At 39.9% G+C, this 21,460-nt stretch overlaps 2 protein-coding genes across 2 annotated transcripts; both read right to left on the minus strand.

The window, feature by feature from the left end:
* Positions 1 to 691: 691 nt before the first annotated feature.
* Positions 692 to 8,223, minus strand: vps26a (VPS26, retromer complex component A). The gene is made up of 9 exons (XM_080498604.1): positions 8,142 to 8,223; positions 6,952 to 7,101; positions 6,287 to 6,362; positions 5,716 to 5,872; positions 4,806 to 4,970; positions 4,586 to 4,692; positions 4,255 to 4,356; positions 4,047 to 4,156; positions 692 to 3,655 (listed from the first exon to the last, which is right to left on the minus strand). The coding sequence occupies exons 1-9, from the start codon at positions 8,142 to 8,144 to the stop codon at positions 3,539 to 3,541; spliced, it is 987 nt and encodes a 328-aa protein (XP_080354730.1). The 5' UTR covers positions 8,145 to 8,223; the 3' UTR covers positions 692 to 3,538.
* A 2,509-nt stretch (positions 8,224 to 10,732) lies between these two features.
* Positions 10,733 to 17,045, minus strand: srgn (serglycin). The gene is made up of 4 exons (XM_080496579.1): positions 16,816 to 17,045; positions 14,856 to 15,009; positions 11,505 to 11,899; positions 10,733 to 11,393 (listed from the first exon to the last, which is right to left on the minus strand). The coding sequence occupies exons 1-4, from the start codon at positions 16,868 to 16,870 to the stop codon at positions 11,293 to 11,295; spliced, it is 705 nt and encodes a 234-aa protein (XP_080352705.1). The 5' UTR covers positions 16,871 to 17,045; the 3' UTR covers positions 10,733 to 11,292.
* Between the last annotated feature and the right edge of the window lie 4,415 nt (positions 17,046 to 21,460).

The following is a 21,460-nucleotide window of genomic DNA, read 5'->3' on the forward strand; positions in this document are numbered from 1 at the left end:
ACACTGGGCTTCGGGCTTCGGGCTTCGTCTTACTAATTGCTCTTGGGGGCCCCCTAGTGTCCGCGGGGCCCTAAAGCAGGCGCTTCGTTCGCTGATGCCTTGGTCCGGCTCTGCTCAAGTAGTAGAAACATATCGGGCTCCAACCTGATACGTTTATTAACCAGTAACAACTGTTCTATGGATGAGGCTGACTGAATATAAAAGCACGAACGGGATTCTTTTGTGATCCTTTCAACTCCAGCTATATCTTTCAGTGTATTGCCGTTGAGATTTTCTTTTATGAAACTGAATTGCCCAATGTATGAGTTGTATCTTATCTTAATAAATTTGATAAGACTGAGGTCAGTCTGACCATACCAAGTTTTCTGGATTTGGCCTGTTGTCTCAGAAGTTCTCAAACAAGGCTCCGTGAATGGAACTGGAATCAAAAATAAATGGCTAAATTGTATTCTCTTTCTTGATTTGGTTAGGAAAAAAAAGCCAATTTGCATGCGTTTTATTGAATTTATTGACCCTCCCAGTGTCAGATCCAAATGAATGTTTTAAGACGGACTTTATTTTCACGTTTATTGAAAGTAGTTTTAAAGACCCACACGAAGTGAAAAATGCACTTTATCATCTTTTTCATCACTAACAGGGACTTGAAAGCCTTGAAAGAATCCTATCAAGGTACGTCAAGTTTAAATTAAACTCAAGGGAAATAATATGGAACTCACAGGATGTTCAGTATAAATTCTGCTTTATTAATGATTCAATTTAGCTATATATTTGGGTTTGGTGTATATATACACATATGATACACACACACACACACACACGCTCACTCTCACATCCACACAATGGCATGAATAGACATTGTGTAAAGATAAACATGCAGTAGAGAAAGACGGGGGCATAGAGTTTTGGCTTAAGAGTGTTTCTTCAAAACCTTTGATAGTGCTTTAAAATAAACCAAACTAATCAGACCTGTGCAGAAAAAGACCCGTGAAATACAATCAATAGGCAAGAAGAAAGAAAGATAGAAAGCATTGTTCACAAAAAATAAATTACACTTCGGAGACTGTTCCGTCTGGACAGATTCCAGAACAACGTTGTGACATGACCTGCATATGAAGGTGACAAACAGTAACAAACATTGTACTCGTGAAGTGACGTGTCGTGATGTTTAAATGACGACGTTGCAATTCAACACGGACTCGGGAGAGTTCAGAAGTGAAATTGTCCTTGGTGGTGATACATCAGGCTCAGCATCCGTGCCCTATTAACACAAAGAGCATCGGAGGGGAAAGTGCAAAAGCTGGCCAGAGATCAGAGCTGAAGGGCGAAGTGACCCCGACGCGAGGTGAAAAAAAACATCTTTAAAGCAGGACCTGGTCTGAGTATCACAGTGAAAACCTTGATGGATTGTACAGTATGTCGTTACCGAATTCCCTTCCAGCGCTTAGAGAAGCAGCCGAGAGCCGCCCGGCACATTAGTGTTCAGAAAATGGCAAAGCGGTTCGCTCCGAAGACGCCGCACGTATGAAAAAGAAGACGAGGTTGACGAGAAAAAAAAACAAACAAACCGCAGCCTGCTGGTTACAACCAGCCATCACTTCCAAGTCCCGACTGAACCGTTGAACTTGGAAACAGAAAACTATTACTCATCTGTTGACGACATAATTGTGATTCTTAAGGTAAACGTGTGAAAAGAAGTTCAACATTTTAAAGAAATTTAAACATATCGCACTTCTCATCTATACTGATACAATCAGCTGACACAAAACCTCCTGAGATTTTAGATTCATCCAAATTTTCTCCAAATACATTTTGTCATATCGCCAAACAGACTTAGTGTGTCTGAGATCTGAGAACCGTTACCCATAATAGCGTTTCATTTTAATTTCATTTTCAGGTCCGAACCTTGAAATTAAACTCCATTGTCTCTTCAGCAAAAAGACTACTGTAAAAAAAAAAAAAAAAAAAAAAGTGCTTTTCTATTTTTTGTAATTACGAATGAACCAAACCGTTAAAACAGCAAATATAAATTAATATAATATAATATATAACCAGCATTGTAAGTGAGATCAAACACAATGTCCAGACAAACTGTGAATATCAACAGAGAAGCCACACCTTCTGGATACATTTGGCGAAATTGTTGGAACCTGACAAAACCCATTCAGGAAGATCTGAACCAAAAATATTGTACAGAACTTTTCGGTGGTTTTCAAACCGTAGAAAATGAGTGAAATAAAAAAAAATCTATTCAGCCAAACAGAAAACAGGGGTTTTTCTGCTTATTTCAGCCATGACAGAGAAGAAGTGAAGAACACTTTTTTCTCGTCGTGTTGGGAGTTTTAAGAGAGCTGGAAGCCGTGTCGGCATTTTAATGAGCCAAAGGTGGAAATAAAGCAAAACCAATTTCCAAAGGAAGTATGTAGTAATCTGAAACTAGACATAAGCAAGAGTGGAATAGTTGTTCCTGCGTCGAATAATTCTAAGATAATAACGAGGTGAAGATAGAAATTTACTGCACTGAATCTTTTGATTCTCCCAGTTTTGCAGGATGTTTTGCTTGGAGGGAGAAGTCTGAGGAAATGCTTCCAGAAACACAAACTGGGTGTATGGGTGAGAGCAGATAATGTGAATAAATATGGAAAGCATGTGTCGACTCATTGCTCGGCATCTCGCGTCCATTCGCCCGGACTGATATTTTCCACGTCTTGGAACACTTTCGGTGACCATTGAGCCCATCCAGACTTGAGAAAGTGTCCATTTGTAGGGGAGGTGGGGAGGTCCACTCCAGGATGAGTGAGCAAAGCCAAAAAAAAAAAGCTCCTCTTAGAAGAGAAAGAGCTCAATGGGGGCTGTGGCCATTTCATTCTCTCCATCTTTGCTCCTGTTTGACCATGCATTCAAAAAAAAAAAAAAAAAAAACCTCGGCTGTATGGCTTCACTAGTGAGTGTTTGAGGATGTTGTCAGCCTGAGACGCCAGGATCAAATCAGTCATCTCATTGTTCACCGCTTGAATTGGTTTTTCGCTGCAATCTTGCTTTGACGTTTAGCATTCGGCAGACCTGGACTGTCTGCTTTGGGTGCGTCTGTATACGACTGTGTTTCAGTCCTTGGGTGGGGTGGGGGGGGGGGGCAGTGGTGGTGGGCAGCTCAGATCCCAAGCTGTGAAGCAGTGAGGGGGGCAGGGTGGGGTGGGGGTGTTACAGTATTCATGGTTACAGACATTTCTCAGTCCAGGGACATCGTGGGCAGGCCTCACACACACACACACACACACACACACACACACACACACACACACACACACACACACACACACACACACACACACACACACACACACACACACACACACACACACACACACACACACACACACACACACACACACACACACACACACACACACACACACACACACACACACACACACACACACACACACACACACACACACACACACACACACACACACACGGCTGTACAGCAGTGAGGAGCTGTGGTGTGTCGGTGTGTATTTGTCAGTTCGTGGCCTGGCCCTCACATCTCTGGCTGCTCCGCAGTGACTGGCGGGGTCCGGGACTCCGGTGACTCGTAGCGCTGGTGAAAGTTTCTTTTCCTCATTTTCTCCGGAGCTTTCCTCCACAAAACGATCTCCTAAAGGTGGACGATAACGGGTAGGAAACAGAAAAGACGGAACATAAACTTGAGAATCATTATAATATGTAGATGAATTGGCTTGAGAGCTTTCATCGTCTCCTAAGATGCCAGGAATATTTGGAACCAAAAGGAAACACTTTCTGATGGTTCCATTACATTTGTAATCACTGGCCGCCGCCGTAGCTTTAGAATGGCAGCAGGGTCTGAGTCGATATAAAGCAGCATGCTTCAATGCAACTAAAAACACAAACCGATAAAGTGTATAAGTGTATGAAGATTACAAATGCAAACACTTAAAGCCTCACCACTAACGACCTATTCAACAGTATAATCCGCTCACTATGGATGGAAACTCGTCGAAACATCAGGAAACAAACAGTTGGATTACCTGTTGCTTGAAGTATCTCCTGTCCTCCTCGTCGACAAGCACCAGATTAAGGAAGTAGCGCACAGAAAACTTTTTGTTCACGTCCCTCATCGTCGCTGTCAAGTCGTAACCTGGAAGGAAATAAGTCGACGCCGTCGCTCACGTTAAACGTAAACATAAAGGGGGCAAAGAGGGGAAAGTGACGTTTTTACTCCGGGAGAGTTCTCACCTGCCAGAAACAGTCTAATGGGAATCGACTCTCCTTTCACTGGAGCTCCATCCATGATTTCATATTTAGCAACCGTCTCTGTCTCTGTGGTGATGCTGGGGCCTTTAAAAAAGAAAAAAGAAAAAAAAAAGAACTCAATGACTTCATTAAGTGAGGAGGACAAAGTAGGACTGGGCATAATTAAGGTGACAGAGGTTTCTATGCTCCCACTGGGATGTGATCAGTTCAGAAGAGGATGAAAGAAACAAGAGGGAGAGAAACTTAAAGGTGCGGCTACCATCTGTTGTGTTTGATCAGCGTCGCTTTATATCCACGAGCCCCGGAGGATTACCTATGCCTGTTATCTCCTTCTTGATGAGCTGCAGCTCCATGTGCTGGATCTTGATCCTGACCAGCAGGAAGTAAATCTTCCCAACAATCACGTCCTTGAGGTGGTATCTATCAAAGTGGGAAAGCGGGAGAAGACGCTCAAACTGACTGACGCACAGACCAAGTTTACATTTGAACAAAGTACAGTTAATTATCAAGTCCAAGCATTTGTTTGAGCTTACTTGGATTTGTTGTACTCAAACTCGATGTGAAGGCAGTCCTCTATGCCGACCTCCATCTTGATTGAATTGTTGACATCTGGGTAGGTGGCGAGCTGGTGGACAATCAACTCGTATTCCTTCACGAGGTCAGAGAGACGACGGACTATCGTCACTCTGAGGAAATATCTGTCGGGAACAAACAGACAGACACGGCAAACTATTCAAGTCGGATGCGAAACATGCAACAATTGCTGGATCAAATGAAATAACAAAACAAACCCCATCAATAGATTTCTGATGGGTAACAGGTCTGAGAGAATGAATTCTTTCTTGTTTGTAGGCGCCAAATACTTATTTTACGCAATAATTTACACATAAATTCTTTAAAAATCATACAATGAGATATTCTTGTTTTTGTTTTTTTTTTTCCCACATTCTGTCTCTCACAGTTGAAGTGTACCTATGATGAAAATTACACACCTTTCTCCTATTTTTAAGTGGGACAACTTGCACAATTGGTGGCTGCCAAATACTTTTTTTGTACCCCATTGTACCCAACATCAGTCAGAAGAGTATCACATGTTCCCAGGGCAGCAAATCCTGCAGTTGACTTTGTGAATAAATGTGTTATGAGTTGTAAAGCAATCTCTACATTCACTCAGCACCCTTGTCACATATTGGTACAATTCAAAGCTCCTCACAGGACAAGTGGCACAGAAAGAACACAAAGGCTGACAAGACAGGTACAGAAAACTGGATTAAAAGCGACTTTAAGAAGAGAAATAAACAAGAATGGAGTTTTAAAATGACAAAAATTCAGAAGAACCTCAAACTGAATCACAAAAAGAAAATAATATGGAAAATAATGGATTGCAAGGGAATTAAAAAAAAAAGAAGAAAAAGTAATAATATATTTTAAATAACAGCCAACCTTAGCCGGACGTTTGCTCCAGTGTAGGACTCGTAGGGTTTCTCCACCTGCATAAACTCGAAATCGTAGCTTCTGTTCTGGGTGAGCTCTCCGGGTAACGCCAACTCTTTGACCAAGTCCACAAACTCATGGGTGTTGCTCTTATCAGAGAACAGTTCTGGAAAACAGCAGATACAAATGGTTTGCATCAGTGCTTTGTGGTCTCTATGGCAAGGAACTCAAAACTATAACTTAACCCCCCCTTCAGAATGCTATATGCATTTTTTTTTTTTTTAGGTTTTCATTCTCTTGCAGCTCATGACTCTGTATTTGGAGGAGGAGGGTTTAGCTCCATTATGCCAGACTGCACATGACACCCACATTCCCTGCTAAACGTTTCAGGTCACGTGAGAAAGACAACGGCAGACTGTTGGTTAGTGGTTTTCCTGCGACATCGCCCAAACCACTCATGTACAACTTTAAAAAAAATATGTCATGAGGCGGACGGTTTCGAGGATGAAATACAATGCATTGATCAGCCTGAACATACTGACATCAGAGCAGCGGAAGAGCTGGATCTAATCACACTCACCGATCTGACCAACAAACTCGATGCGGATGCCCTGATGCTCCAGCCGCTTTCCTCCCTGCTTCACATTTAGATTCACCTGGAGAGGAAAAACACATTAACACCAAGTAACTTAATAATTAATAACTCTGGAGTTCTTTTTTTTTTTTTTTATCTGCTGTGTCTTGAAATCACTGCAACAGTATTAATCACAAAAAACTGAAATACTCCATTGTTGGAGGAGACTATATCCGAGTCTATCAAGATGATAGTTCCAGCCACCCTACTTGGGTGCTGCAAATGGAATATTTCTTGTGATTTTTACATGTGTGTATAGAAGACACAAATCGCAATTCCAGAAGAATGGAAACAGTTGAAGAACGGAAGCCATTCTGGAGACTTTCAGTACGTTTAGTCAACCTCATGATGACAATAATGGTATATCAATGTATTTGCAGACCCCAAGCATCAGCCTTCAGTGGTCCCTAAAGCCAGAGCAGGCTTCCACACTCATAACAGAAACCTTCATTTCCCACTGGACCCTGTAGAGAAGATCTTGAAATAGACTGCAGCATGGCAGACAAGTTTAACATCTACTGAGTACATGGAACAACCAAACGACATTACAATAAATAAACCACGTGCAGGACTCCTGCACGTGCTTTAAATACGACGCACGCTCAGTTTACCTTGCCCGACACAGACTCTCCATCGTAGAACAGGTAGTGTTTCTCCACTTTCCCCTCCTCGGTCTTCAGCTCGGCCGTTTTTCTGTTTTCTGCGTCGTTCAGCACTACATCTATCTCACATACTGGCCCAAACAAACCTCCCAGGAAACTCTGAAATCACAAAAAACAAACAACATAAGCTACAGCATTATTGAAAACTGCTGTTGGTGAGGACAGCAATAAATTCATTAAAAAACACAAACATGGAAAAGTACAGTGTTTTCGGTATTCCACTCACACAGATCTGCACTTCAGGTAGCAGCACGAAAAGCTCCAGCAACCACATGTAGCAATAAAACAGTAAGCACCACCACAGTGGCCAAGATAACACCTCTCCCTGAGTACACATGGATGAGACACTGTCCCAGTGAAATGCTTCACCAGACTCTGGGGGAAAATGACAGCGTGTGTTTATTTCCAAAACATCCCTGCTGCTGCTGCTCATCCTCATCTGCAAGGGCCACGCAATTCTCCTCTGAGCTGGCACACGGTCACAATCACATGTTCCAACATGCAGGGGCAGCGGATCTGGAGGAATCAGCCCAGTCATCAAGAGGTGAGGACAGACTGGCTCGGTGTCAACTGACTCTTGTGAGAGAGGATGCACGAAAACTGAACATGGATCCTGATGGAGAACCCCCAAAACTCAACCTTATGAAATGAACAGTGAAGAGAGACTAGAGTCTAGAACACACTCCATAGGCATGCGTGAGGTGTTTAGTGAATAAGTAGTATTGGGAGAGGCTGTTGCTGGAGCTCAACATGCATGTGACAGCACAACTTACCCACTGGACTGAGCTAAACTAGCCACCTTAGCTTTGACAAAAATGCTTCAAACACGCAAGCTGCTCCAGCCACACGGACGATCAACAAGCTGCAACAACTGGGGGTCGTATGCCACCGCGAACGCTGGGTACAACCGGACGCTAGAGCGGCAGGGTCGAGTAAAGCAGCGGAAACACCGAGGAGAGACACGGCCTCGTACCGAGGCTATTCCGAACAACCCAGCTAGCTTTTTCCTGTCAGCTCTTAATCAGGAGCTTAAAAAAAAACTAAACCGACGCTTCCCGCACGAGCCATTTCCTCCAATAACACACCCCAGCTCGTTAAAGTGCAGTTCCTGACAGTGAAATGTTCGTTTTTACACTCACCATGTCGGCGGTCTGTACAGTAGAAGCTAACAGATAGCCTCGCTCCGTGTGAACCAGGGGGAGAACCAGCAGCAGCTCCGGGCTCCGGTCATGTGACCCGGGTCATGTGTGCGCGTGTGTGTGTGTGGGCGGGGCCGCGCGAGGAAGCGCCCCGCCCCCTCCCCGGGTCAGACTGCAATGCCAAGAGTCAGTTACCAGGAAAAAAAAAAGTATTAATGTCAAAGATACTGGGGAGAAACACCAACGTTAAAACTCAGTGCCTGTTCACTATTTTGAAAGGTTCTATTTTTTTATGTGCATTCAAATACTTAAATGATACTGACAATAATCATATTGGCACAATGCATAGCGCTTTCACAACATACTGAGAATGTCATGGGTTCAGTGACTGACTGATTCTTTCTGTGTGGAGTTTGCATGTTCTCCCTGTGCATGTGGGCATTTCTTCCAGGTACTCTGGTTTCCTCCCTTGCTTCAAAAACATGCATATTTGCAAATTATTGTTCTCTTGTGTGCAATATATATTATTCATTTATTCTTGGCAATATTTATATAATCTCTGGTGGTTTTTCCCCCAATGACTACCAACTAAGAATACAAACAATGCCGCAGTTTTTATCCCATTTATATTTTACTGTAACTGTTGTTATAGTTTTTCCATACTATTATTTTTTAATTTGGATTATTTTCCTTTCTTATTCTTTTATTACTCTCCACTTGCTGCTGCAACAATGCAAATTTCCCCATTGTGGGACAAATAAGGGCTTATATTATCCTATTTTAGATTGCTACTAGGTATGAATATGAGTGTGTAGTTGTCTGTCTCTCTGTTTGCCTTGTGATGGACTGGCCAGCTGTTCAGAGTGTATCCTGTTCTCACCAATAGTTAGCTTTTATTAGCTTCAGTGCCACACTACCAATACAGGGGTTTAGATAGAAGATGGATGGAATATTTGTTGTCAAATATCTACTTTAAATACACATTTCTGAGACAATCAGGTTAATAAAATGGGATGGGAAACAATGGGAAACAATTTTTTTTCTGTTAAATCGATGTATGCAAAAATGAACTTAAAATGTCTAGAATATTCATTCAATTGATATATTGAATGAATATTATTGAGGTAAGAAGTCAAAGGGTCTGAATCATACAATTCTACACATTTTTACATTTCAGAACAAAGAAATATTTTTTTCAGAGCCACAGAACTGATATGACAATAGTCATCTTGATAAAGGCTGGGACCTATAAGTATATTGTACATATTTATTGCCCCAATAGAGGGCAAAAATCCCTGAAGGTTTCTTACAAAATGAAAAGAATTGTAACGTTTTACAACTATGAATTTATCCTACCTGGTGGACAAATGCAGCGAAACTTTGATTCTCTCTTGGACCACCTCACTGAGCAAACACACCATATCTATGTGGTAATTATGGGAGAGATTAATGACAAGAAATACCGTATTTTCCAGACTATTGAGTGCACCTGGATGTAAACTGCACCAGCAAAATTTCAAAAGATTTTTGAAAGTTACAAATAACAAGAATGAGTTGATAGAAGTTTAATTGCGATGAAATGGGTTTTTTTTCTCATTCACCAAGTGCTATAATACCGTATTTTCCAGACAATTGAGTGCACCTGAATATAAGCCACAGCTGCAAAATTTAGACACAAAAGTACATATATAGGCCACTGGACACTTGACAATAAGCTGCAGGTGTCCACATTGTAACCGGGCAGGAATTCCACTGCGGGAATACGGGCATTGCTCATATTTTCATCAGTTTCTGAAAATCTGTCTTTCATAGTGCTGGAAATTTCTGTACACAGGGCTGTGTGTGTGCATCTTCCACTGCTGCTGAGAAGCCCATAGATTGAGTGAGAGAGAGAGAAAGAGAGAGAGAGAGAGAGCAAAAGAGTGAGAGAGAGAGAGAGAGGGTGACAGAGAGAGAGAGAGAGAAATGCATATCTGTAATAATTTATCTGTTGATAAAGTATTTTATTGATTATTTGCTGATTGTGATTCTGAGAAGGAAGATTTCTCAGCCATAGAGTCCAGGGCGGCGGGTTTACGTGATGCACCTGAACGCATCACTCACAGCCGTCAGCTCCTTGATTTCTGCTCCACAGAAAGCAGCACAAGACGAGGCCAGAAAAAGGAGAAATATCAATTTTAGGGCAAGTTTTGGAGAAGCAGAGGTGCTCAATACAGCATGAATCTACATTCGGAAGTAGAATCTGGCAGCATGAAGCCCGTTAACCCATAAAAATCCATACATTTGCTGCTCATTCTATAAGCTGCAGGGTTCAAAGCTTGTGAAAAAAGTAACAGTTTATTGTCCAGAAATTATGGTAATTTATATCCTTGTGTCCAGCCTTTAATGGACAGGGAATCTGTTCAGGTATAAACTAAATTAGTAGATCAACTCCAGCAAGCCGAGGATGGATGGATGAGTGTATGGATGGATGGATGGATTGATGGATGGATGGGCGGATAGATCTCTCCTTAAAAACATTCCAGTTTTTCAAGACAAGACAGTCAGAAATTTCCCAACTGACTAAATCACAAATATATCACCAACACCAATAAGATTGTTATAAATTCTTTATTCATTTGAGTGTTTGAATTGCAAATTAAACAATGCTAAGCTGCATATTAAAAGTACACATTGAAAAGTACTTTGGGTATATAAAATCTTTTTTTTTCTAACTTTGAAACTAGAAAATGTTACTTCACCCTCCTGGTTATATGTAAATTATGCCATTTCAGACAAATGCATTTTTATTTTTTATTTTTTAATAAAGGAACACATCCCTCATGGCTCAAAAGACATGATTAAACAGAGTGAGAAATGCACAGAAAATGTTATTGCACTGAAGTTATACTGATTTTAAGCACTTAAAATGAAGGAAAGGCACAAATACAGATAAGACAACATCACAGTGTCTACTGGCATCTTTGGCGTCTATTTATATATGGTTTACAGTTGTTGTTCTGTCTTTTAAGATAAAGACATCAGTTGAATGACCATGTTCTCCAGCAGGTAGGGACGTTGTATTAGTTTTGCGATCGGACCAGTCAGGGATGGATTGCAATTAAGACGCTTGCCTCTGTATGCATGTGTGTTGGTGTGTGAATCAGTTAGTTCACAGCTGCAGAATTTGGTCTTGCTTGAAGTCTTCAGGTTTTACTTTCCCAACCAGTGACCTGCTGGGAAACAATCTCCTCAGGCTGCTCACATCTCCAACTACAAGTAGAAATGATAGGAAGGAGCTGAAAAGATTCACTTCATGCAACACATAGACAGTGAAACATTAAACTGGTCTGCGCAAATGCAAATTTTTCATTTAAAAAATACCTTTGTAAAGCTGTTTCTCTGTCCAAGACTCGCCAGAGCCGCTTTCAGCAGGCACCTCGTCAGTGTACGAACCCTCTCCTGTAGAGCCTTCATAAACACCGGAGCTTTCTTCACTGGGAGGGCTGAGAGGAGACTCGCCCTCCTCCTCCATCTCTGGGTTTTCATTCTGCTCATCCATTTCATCTTCTTCCTCCTCCTCCTCATCATCATCCTCCTCCACCTGCAGCTCTTCATCTTCATCCTCCTCCACCTGCAGCTCTTCGTCCTCATCCCCCTCCACCTGCAGCTCTTCATCTTCATCTTCCTCCATCTGCTGCTCTTCATCTTCATCCTCCTCCTGCATCACCTCCACCTCCCTCCAAGCTGGACTCTCATCCTCCACGGGTTCAGCATCCCTGGAAACACACAGTGATAGCGAATCTTAAATTTTGTGTTTCACGGGAAGAAAAGAAAATGCAATCCTTTTTAAAACCTTTTAGATTTAATAGAATCCCTTATAAAGCTTCTTTCATGGAAATCTCTTTACTTAAATTTGTTCTGTGGACTATGTATTTCAATCCGCTGCACAAAATCATTCAAACAGTTATGCAAAAAACAAAAACAAACAAGAAATGTATAGCAAAACAAATGTGTCAAACATGTTTCGGTTCAGCGGCCACATACAACACTATTCCATCTTGAGTGGGCCGGACACAATAACCTTTGAATTTAAACTTTTGAGTTTTTCTTTGTTGTGGTGCAGAGTATACATGATTAAAATATCTAGATTAAAAAACAAAAACAAAAAACAATGACTACAGAAAATGACTAGAACGTCAACGTAAAGACACATTTAATCAAACCTTCTGGTGCAAAATACTGTGAAATGTCCCCCCCAAAAAACCTTGCTCTGGTTACGTCCCAAAAAATAAACAAAAAGAAATCTGCATACAACCGTGGTTTAATGCCAACACCAATGCTTTTTTGTTTGTTTGTTTGTTTGTTTGTTTATCGGGCAGATATTGACGTTGTGCTGTGATATCATTGTGCAGCCTCATATCAGACTACATACTTCTGATAATCTCTAAATAATTCCTCAGAACTAGGGCTTCTAGCACGATATTCAACTGTCTTCAGTCACACTGTGTAAGTGAGTGTAACGAGAAGATTTCAGTGTGACGGTGTCATGTCGGCCTGTGCTGCTTCACTGACATCTGCTGGCTGCTCCTATGTACTCTGGTTGCTCCTTTTGTGAAGTTCAGTAACTCACAGAATTTAAGATTAACATGAAACAAAAGGTTTGATTGAGTATAAATGTCACTACATTGATAGTAAAAAAAAAAAAAGTAAAAATAAAAACTATAAAGTTTGAACTGTGTCGCGTACGGACTTTTTAAACTTTATTTGCAGTGCCCAGGTTTCATGTTTACATGCAATCTGTTATTTTCTCGTGTTGAAGTATCCGTCTGGCCTGGTACATACGCAGATACCAAAACAATGGAACAGAAACGGCAGCCCACCCGACGTCACAGCCCACTTCCTCTCAACACTTCCCTTCATCTTCCTGTTCAAGGCGAGCCGAGAAAAGACAGGGCTGCTGCTGAAATGTTGTTGCTCATAATGACATTAAGAGTCCCAAAAAAACAACAGTCTGACTAACAGGCCAGGCATCCCTTTCTATAATCTTGAGGTGATTCACGTTCATTCACATGGTCTGCAGCTGGCCTGTTTACTGTTTGTGTACCTGAAATTGCAGACTATTTATCGTCTTGTTTATGGAAGCGTCACGACTATGTAACCCTTTCCTGACGTTCTGGAGAACAACTGTCACACTCCTGTGGCGTTTGCATATTCACACTGAGTTAAAAAAAATCTTCTTTAAACAGAACATACATTTTCTTTCTTTTCTTTTTTTGATGGGATTGACAGTTAAGAGGAACTTTAATAGAGGAAACGGAGGTCTTAAAAAGAAAACTGTGACACTTTTCTCAGCACTTTGAGAAGGGTTAAAAGGGGTTTAGTTTTTTGTGGGTTTTTTTATAAATATGCACCTATTATTGGTATTGTTATCATTATTGATTAAAATGAATATAATTTTTCTTCCAAATTGTTTTCATTTACACATGTGTGCAGAGCTTTTTGTGTGCATTTGAAAAAAATAAAATAAAATAAACAAAAACAGGAACTTTGACCTAAACAGTGATTCAACGGTTAAATTTAAACAAGAAGGTGTGATTACATACAACTGCTGGACCAGTGTTTGTGAGAGACTTCTGTTTTCGTCATCTAAAATAACTAAAAGTCGTAATAACTTTAACTAATTTAACTGAACCATTGATCCCCTGGGATAAAACAATAATGGCAAACTATCAGTTAGTAAATAATTAAATTATAATTCATTGCAGAACTCAGATTCATATATGAGGTCAGTTGAGTCTCCAACATGACAGATTCAGTAGTGATCATGAATTAAACGCTCACAAGAGCCTCTCAACAACCATCTTTGTAGGATTCGTGTTAAATCAGCAATTATAAAGTTTTTTTTTTATTGTTGATGTGGGTATTATTTCACACGTTTACTTCTTTTAGTGTTGCAAATGGAGCCTTTAATGCTCCAGCGTACACAGCTACTTCGCCAGGCATACTATGATTTTCACACACGTGCATCAAATCTGAAATGACTGTTTGTTCGGGGACTGACTGCACTTCCTCTGCAACGAGGTTTGTGGCGAGCAGTGCTAAAGTTTGCTGCAAGTTCACCGCAAAGAAACACACGGTTTGTATTTGTACATTGTATTTATACGTCGATTGGTTGGTTTTAGTTACTAGTCCTCCATCGACTGGATGAACACGTTTCTTACACTTTCAAACAGTAGCCTTAAAAAAGCTAAACTATTTGCAGGCGTGTTGCTATTTTTGTTATTTGAGTCATTCTGAGATATTGTCTTTTGAGCAAGAGGTCATTTTGAGAGGATAAACACATCGACTATGAACTTTTCAGATGTGGACTTCAACTCCAGCCTCCTTGTTGTTCCCTCCAGTTCTCTTTATCCTTGTTGGGTTTTCTTTGGCCTCCTACCTCACACTTATATCGTCTCTCGCACAAAAAGCACTTGGAGGAACACAGACCTGCACATAAACTGGAACATTAACCCATTGTTCTGTGCTGACCAAAGATCCCAATGCATGGTCAGCATTTCAACAGTTAAAATAAGTATTTTTTTCTATATTGACCATCGATGATGTTTACTTTTCCAGGTTCAAACACCAGAGTGCTCTCAGCACTAAGCGTCATCCCATCTCTCGTCAGTCAACCGATCAAACTAAATCTATGATCTTATTGGTCTTATCAACACGGGCATGAAAACTCACAGATACTGTACAGTGGAGGCGGGTAGTTTCGCTGGCCGGTCTGGACTCCACTCCATGTCTTGAGTCCGATGGGTCACACAGTTGGCGTCACCATTCCCGGGGTTACATCTCACAAACATATAAGTGCCTCCCTTTCTCAGGTTTCTTTTCAATCCTACAGAGAGACAAATGTGTCACCATTGTTTAGTTCACAGGTGTTTCCATGTTTAACACTCCATTCAAACATTTTGATCAGACAGCATTGTTTTAGGGCAACGTTTTAATGCTGATGTGGATTAGTGTTGGGTTTTTTGTTGGTTTTTTTTGCTGTTAAAGCAACACACTGTGTGCAGCCTATTTCAAGACATTACAACATTATTTTGCAACAGTAACGGCTGATTTAGTTCACTTCTGAGGTGTCTGAACTGGAATGTGCTCGAGTCGGAAGTTTCCAATTATAGTTTTAAAATCTGTTGCAGAAATGTGTTTTGCTTTTGTAATACTTGAAACATTAGCTTTTTTTTTATACACACATTTATGTTACTGTGCGAAAACAGAATTCAAGTCAATCATGTGATTGACTCTTTCATTTGCTTTCATTAAAGGGTTTGATTCTTGGAAATAAATAACCAAACTGAATTCAATAAAATTCTCTCACAAGTACATTAGCGGTTGTATTTTAATTGAACAAAGACGTTTCTGTGGTTTTGAAAAAGATGCCACTTTTTTTTGTGCCAATAGTGCTTCCTCCAAAATGGTTACAACAGCATTTCTATGTCACACTGATGATATCGGTAAAGGAAATCTATCACCATCTTTGTTATTAACTTTTTTATATCTGATGTTTCAGCTGCATATTTCCTGTGGAAAAAATGTGACAAACCTCATAAAAAACTTTTTTTTTTTTAAATTCCTGTGAAGAGGTCGAATGTACTCTGTGTACCACATGTGGAGGAGATGCTGCAGCATTTGAAAAGGTCAAGTGCTTCTGTGGGTTTGGTGCATATGTGTGTGTGATTAAAGCAAATTTTAGTCTTCCTCTTGTTTCGCAAAACTTTAGACCAAGCTTTTCTAGTTTAGGCTCCAATCCTCACCAAATAACAGAGAAATCAAATTATTATAAGAACAATGGACCAAATATAATCATTTTGACATTTCTGTCAGAAGTTTTTCTTAAATGTGAACTGAAATGGGGGGGGGGGCTCTCTACTTGCACTAATTTAATAAACGTTTTCTGATTTATCTTCATAATTTTCTTTATTGAGGCTTAAAAATCTGGTAAACGTTATTTACCCTGTTGTCTCTAACGGTTTGAAGTACATAAAAATGTACTCATTAAATTGTAATATTTATAACCATCTTCTTGTCGTCAGTATATTGCCTTGAAACAAGAGCTTTAGTCATCTGGTGAATTAAAAAGGCTTATAATGTAAAGTATTGGAATTTAAAAGGACAATATAAATAGGACCACAATGCTGCTTTTTAGTACAGCCCTACTGCATAATTGAAATCAAATCTATTCCCATTGAAGATATTTTTATTTGAGTCGGGTTTCCCCCGAAACGTTTTCCTTCCTCTCTTTTTTCACAATGTGACTTTAGTCTGCTTGTGTCATGAAAACCCCCCAAAAAACCCTTTCGACTTGCAAAGATTTAGCGGGGGGGGGGGGGGGGGGGGGGGGGGGGACTTAAGTCGTAAACTGAAACGATTTAGCATGAGCCAGAAAAAACGTTATTCTCGGTTTTAAGTCTTATAGGTAGGCAGGGTGATCTACTCAGTGCAGGAGACAATAATAATAACAAGACTCTAATGATGTGAATAAATGAGTCAGTGTGACTTATGGTAACAACTCTGCTGACAGAAGACGGGTAAATCATTTGATAGATTTTACTTCTCAATCATCTCTCCCACCACCCCGGCCATTCCTCCCTCACACCGAGGAGCGCCTCATGTGTCTCCTTTACAATAAAGCTGGACTCACCATTCCCGTTATGTAAGGACAGGAGGCAGACAGCGAGCAGCAGAAACACCTTCATCCTCAGCTGTGTCTTCTTCAACCAAGAGAAAACAAATAATTAAAAAAAATGTATATATATAAAACAAAACAAAACAACAACACCTCTTCCTCGGAGTTGGGACTTGTGGCGCAGGAGAGAAGAAATGCAAAGTGCGTGAGCGTCTTAAAGCGCCTCTGAGAGGCTCAGCCCTCCGGGGTGCGTCACGGTTTCCTGAAGTCTTTCTCCTACTGAAGGAAAGTGACGGAACGTCCTCAGTGGAAACTTTTCAAACATCACCGTCTGAGTTTGCGCAACTGCGTCCCAGAAGCAAAGGAAACGCCAAAAAGATAGCAGCCCAGATTCAATCGCTTTCTAATTTTTGTTTTTTTTCTCTTTGTATAAAAAAAAAATCATCACCACCGAGAGGAAGCGACAGTTTGTCTTAATTGGCTGAGAGGCTCGCCGAGATAAGAGTCCATGTTATTTCACTTTTAATTCAAGGAAGACATTTACTGAGCGCATACAAACTAATAACTGCACATTGATGAGAACACAAATGATATTCAACATGGACTGGTTGGCTGGCATGTTTGCATCTTTTCCTGCTGTCTCTTCACCTGAGTGATGGGTTTTACTTTGAAATCACAAACTATGAAAAATAAAAATTAACGACAGGTCAAAGAGGAAGTCATATTGATAAAACTTATTTGTAAAGCAAATAATACATAATATAGCAGGATAGTGATGGTTGTATCCAATATTTTAAGATATTATTTATTCATCCCGCAAAATAATATGAAATACCATGCATAAGGAGAAGACAGCATACACAAGGAATTTATTGGAGTTTCCATACTTTATTGATAAACCATGGGGAAATGATGTCTACACATTTGATTTTACCCATCCTATTTCGAGGACCGGTGGTCTGCCAGAGTGTGATTCTAACCTGTGATCCTCAAGACCCCTAGTCCCGTGATGATGGATAACATATAGTTTTACAATATATAGCCTACAGAAATCCAGTGGAAAATATATCCAACTGAGATACTTCTCAAGTTATATATTCACAAACATGTGTTATTGGGGTCAATTTTATTATATTCATGTGTAAATGGGAAATAAGCACACTATGAACTAATTGAAGTGTTGAAATGGAGGAGTTTTGCAATCCATTCAGTGTCCTATAAATTATACCAAAGAACTCAGAGTGGAATGACCCAAGGCCGAAAAGTCCCTGTAACCCATTTTCCCTTAAGTTTTACAAGTGTTACAATGTTTTTTTTTTCCCCTATTATGCTTTTCACCCATTAAACTTTTATTTTCTTCAGATCTTTGTTTTGTTTGTTTGTTTCGTCCTCATCCACTGAGAAAAAAAAGAACTCTCTTAGTGTTTATGTTGTGAGTGAAGGGGAAAGAACTGGGTGTGCGTTACTTGCTCACATGTGGTTTCCACTCGGCTCGTTCAGTGTTGCAGAGTAGTAAATAGAACAATGCGGTAAAGACTGGCAAAGCGTTTAACAAATGCAAACTGCCGCCACCATTTCTTGAAGACTCGACTCACAATGATAGGAGAAAATTCTTCAATGTATTGATGTGTTAGTGCATCACAGGTGCATGAACTATGTCAAATTGCCAAAACTCGCTGCAACCACCTCAGTGTCACCCCAGGGTGGTAGTGATTCATTTTTAATGTAATTGAACCAATATTTAAGTACAATTCACATCATCTAAACCACTTTGCTAGTTTATAAATCATCATATAGTTATGAGAACACACCAAATTGTAATTAATATACTTTTTTTTTTCATTTGTATTTTGTGGCCAGTTATTTTTTTATTCATCTGAGACAACTCCCTCTCTACATCCTTATTCGTTTAACATTGTGTCATTTCCATATATTGATCATCAGTTGTTGTATGCAGGTACGTTCACATGAATGCAGATTAAGAATAACTCAGATTTTCGCAGGAATTCTCTGTAATCGCAGTTTTTCTTTGTTATTTTTTCCACCTCTGTTGTCACATAATTGGTGCTGTGTTTATACTGGGTGTGTGTTTGACTGGGTATTTGAATCTGGCTTGCAATGTGCATTCTTTTGAGTGTCTGTGCATGTTTGTGGTTTTTTTGTGTGTTTTTTGTGTCTCCACATGTCCTGCAGACGTTTGTCAGTATTCTGAAATCTTTGCGGGGTGTTTTTAATCACAGTTTGTGTTCACAATGTAACTTTTATTCAATGTTTTTGAATTTTGTCCCACTACAAATTGCAGTTTAAGTGGCTGAAACTCTTTATAAATAAAATGAAATAAAATTAAATGAAATGAAATGAAATGAAATGAAATTAAACCTGATTCAGATTTCTTCTGAAATGTTAAATGACAATATGAATGATCAATATGAAATCAAATGATGGTATTCATACAAAACACAATTTATTTTCTTAAATGTATGGACATACTTTGAAAGCCAGATAGTATTTAATCCACTGTTCTTGTAGTTGTTCTTTTCATTCCCCCCCCCCCCCCCCCGTGTTTTCCTTTTCTGTTCTTTTAATGTGTTTTTCTTTTTGTGACATAAGACGATACTGGTAAACACACGTTCAGACATTTCTGGTGCTGACACCTGGTATGTGACAGTGCCCTCGGGCAGACAACACATCTGCACGGCATTAATTCTTCCAATGGTGACTCAGAAGTAACACAGATCTGATAAGTGCTGACATGAGAAGATGTACAAGCCAGCGGCTATAAATTATGTTGTAAGCAAGATGACTCAATTCTGTCGTTTTAAGGAAGTGTGCATGGTGGAGAGAGGAGACGTGTGGGGAACAAGGACAAAAATGGATCTGTTTGGCAGATTTTTGTCACGCATTCACATCAGAGGACATGTTTTGGTTATGAATTCATAGAAATTGCTTTTCAGGATGCTACAACTGAGCAGATCTGTAATTAAAACATTCAAATGTGTCACAACAGGTTTAACTTATTTACTCGTTATCTTTTGTTTTACATAATAGACACTAGATTTGATAAAAGTGTACCTGCAAATGAATAATGGAACATCTGAATCATACTTTGTACTTCTTCCCATTAACTTTTATTTGACCCCAAACACCTCCAAACAGTGACATTTTTGTGCTGCTCAAATTTTAGGAATAAGTTTGTTTTTGGTTGTCAAGTGCTGATCTATTGAATGAACTATAAAGTCTATATTTGGATGGACTGTGAAAACAACAATGGGAATCCAGTAGAATATGACTCAAATGGTAACCAGGAGTTTGAACAGTCTCATGCACCATCAAGTCGTATCATAACAGTTGCCACTCAGAAATGTTTTTAGCTGACACGGTATCTGTGGTTTGCATGTGTATCTGTCATCTCCCAGCATGCCTCTCACGCTGTTTCCATACACACTTGAAGTATTTTTCTTAAACCCAAACTGTTTTTCATTGAGACAAATTCTGAATGAAAGCCAGATTCTCTGCAAAATCATGCACGGAAACCCACTTGCACAGGACAACAGTGTGCATGAGATACTGGTTTATGTTTCCAATGATTGTTTTGAGAACATTTTAATGTGTAGTGATCTGCATAGCAGGGTGCTCTTATTTATTGCCAGGACTCTCAGATCCTTGTTGATCAAATGATGAGAGAGGCGTCTCACTCATCCTTTTCTTTGGCTGCTCTTCATAGGACTTCTCTCGCTCTTTCTGCGTTTATTTTGTTTCCCTCTTACCATTTTCTCATGGCCGTCGGACAGAATGAGACAAAAACGCAGAGTGAGTGAACAGTTTGTTTCAGCTGACACTTTAATCTGAAGCATGCAGGAAGTGGTAACATCATTTGCTATCGTTTTCCTTCAGGAAATGACACATGACCCTGCCCAATCTTGTATCTGCACACACACACACACACACACACACACACACACACACACACACACACACACACACACACACACACACACGCACCAACGTTGTGAATGACATCTTTATGTGGCACAAAAACCTACTGAAACCCACCACTTCACACACAGCTTATCTTCCCCATGACGCATAATAATGTATCTCATGCAAACCATTACAAACTAATAATATATCTTCTATATTAAAGCCTATGTTGATTTTCTTGCTACTGCTCGTCTCTTACACTATCTATAAAAATTTAAAATTTAAAAATCAGCCTATTACAATCATCTTGGTTTACATTCCCACCCTGACTATTGTGTGAGGAACCAGAGGTTAAAGCGGCACAGACAAACACTTTTATACAGAAATATAGCAAATGCACACAGACACACAAAAACATAGCAGGATGATTTCACCTAACTCAGCAGTTTTAAAAATGCTTAGCGGTGGCATTTTTTTTTTTTTTTTGCATTTATCATTATTTGGAATAGATTTATGTCACTTCTCTGAAAGTCTTGAAATGACCACCCCCTGTCGCAATCCACTTCCCATATGAATCATTTCTTCATGTTTTCCCTTGATTTGTCATCTTCCTCTGATTTCACTGAGTTCATTTCAGGATGAACAGAGGTTTAGGGTGATCATGTATAATGGGAAAAAAAATCAATATTGAGAACAGGCTATCCAGGTGTGCACTCTATACAAGATATTGTGGTTTTGC

Source organism: Blennius ocellaris, assembly GCF_963422515.1.
Source record: "Blennius ocellaris genome assembly, chromosome: 1".
Classification (NCBI taxonomy): Eukaryota; Metazoa; Chordata; class Actinopteri; order Blenniiformes; family Blenniidae; genus Blennius; species Blennius ocellaris.

Coding starts and splice junctions, on each gene's coding strand:
- vps26a (XM_080498604.1), bottom strand. Junction 4,693..4,805: donor TTTGAGTACAACAAATCCAA/GTAAGCTCAAAC, acceptor CCACTTTGATAG/ATACCACCTCAAGGACGTGA. Junction 4,157..4,254: donor CATTAGACTGTTTCTGGCAG/GTGAGAACTCTC, acceptor ATTTCCTTCCAG/GTTACGACTTGACAGCGACG.
- srgn (XM_080496579.1), bottom strand. CDS start 16,870: ATGAAGGTGTTTCTGCTGCTCGCTGTCTGCCTCCTGTCCTTACATAAC. Junction 15,010..16,815: donor GTCCTTACATAACGGGAATG/GTGAGTCCAGCT, acceptor GTCTCTCTGTAG/GATTGAAAAGAAACCTGAGA. Junction 11,394..11,504: donor AGAGAAACAGCTTTACAAAG/GTATTTTTTAAA, acceptor TTCTACTTGTAG/TTGGAGATGTGAGCAGCCTG.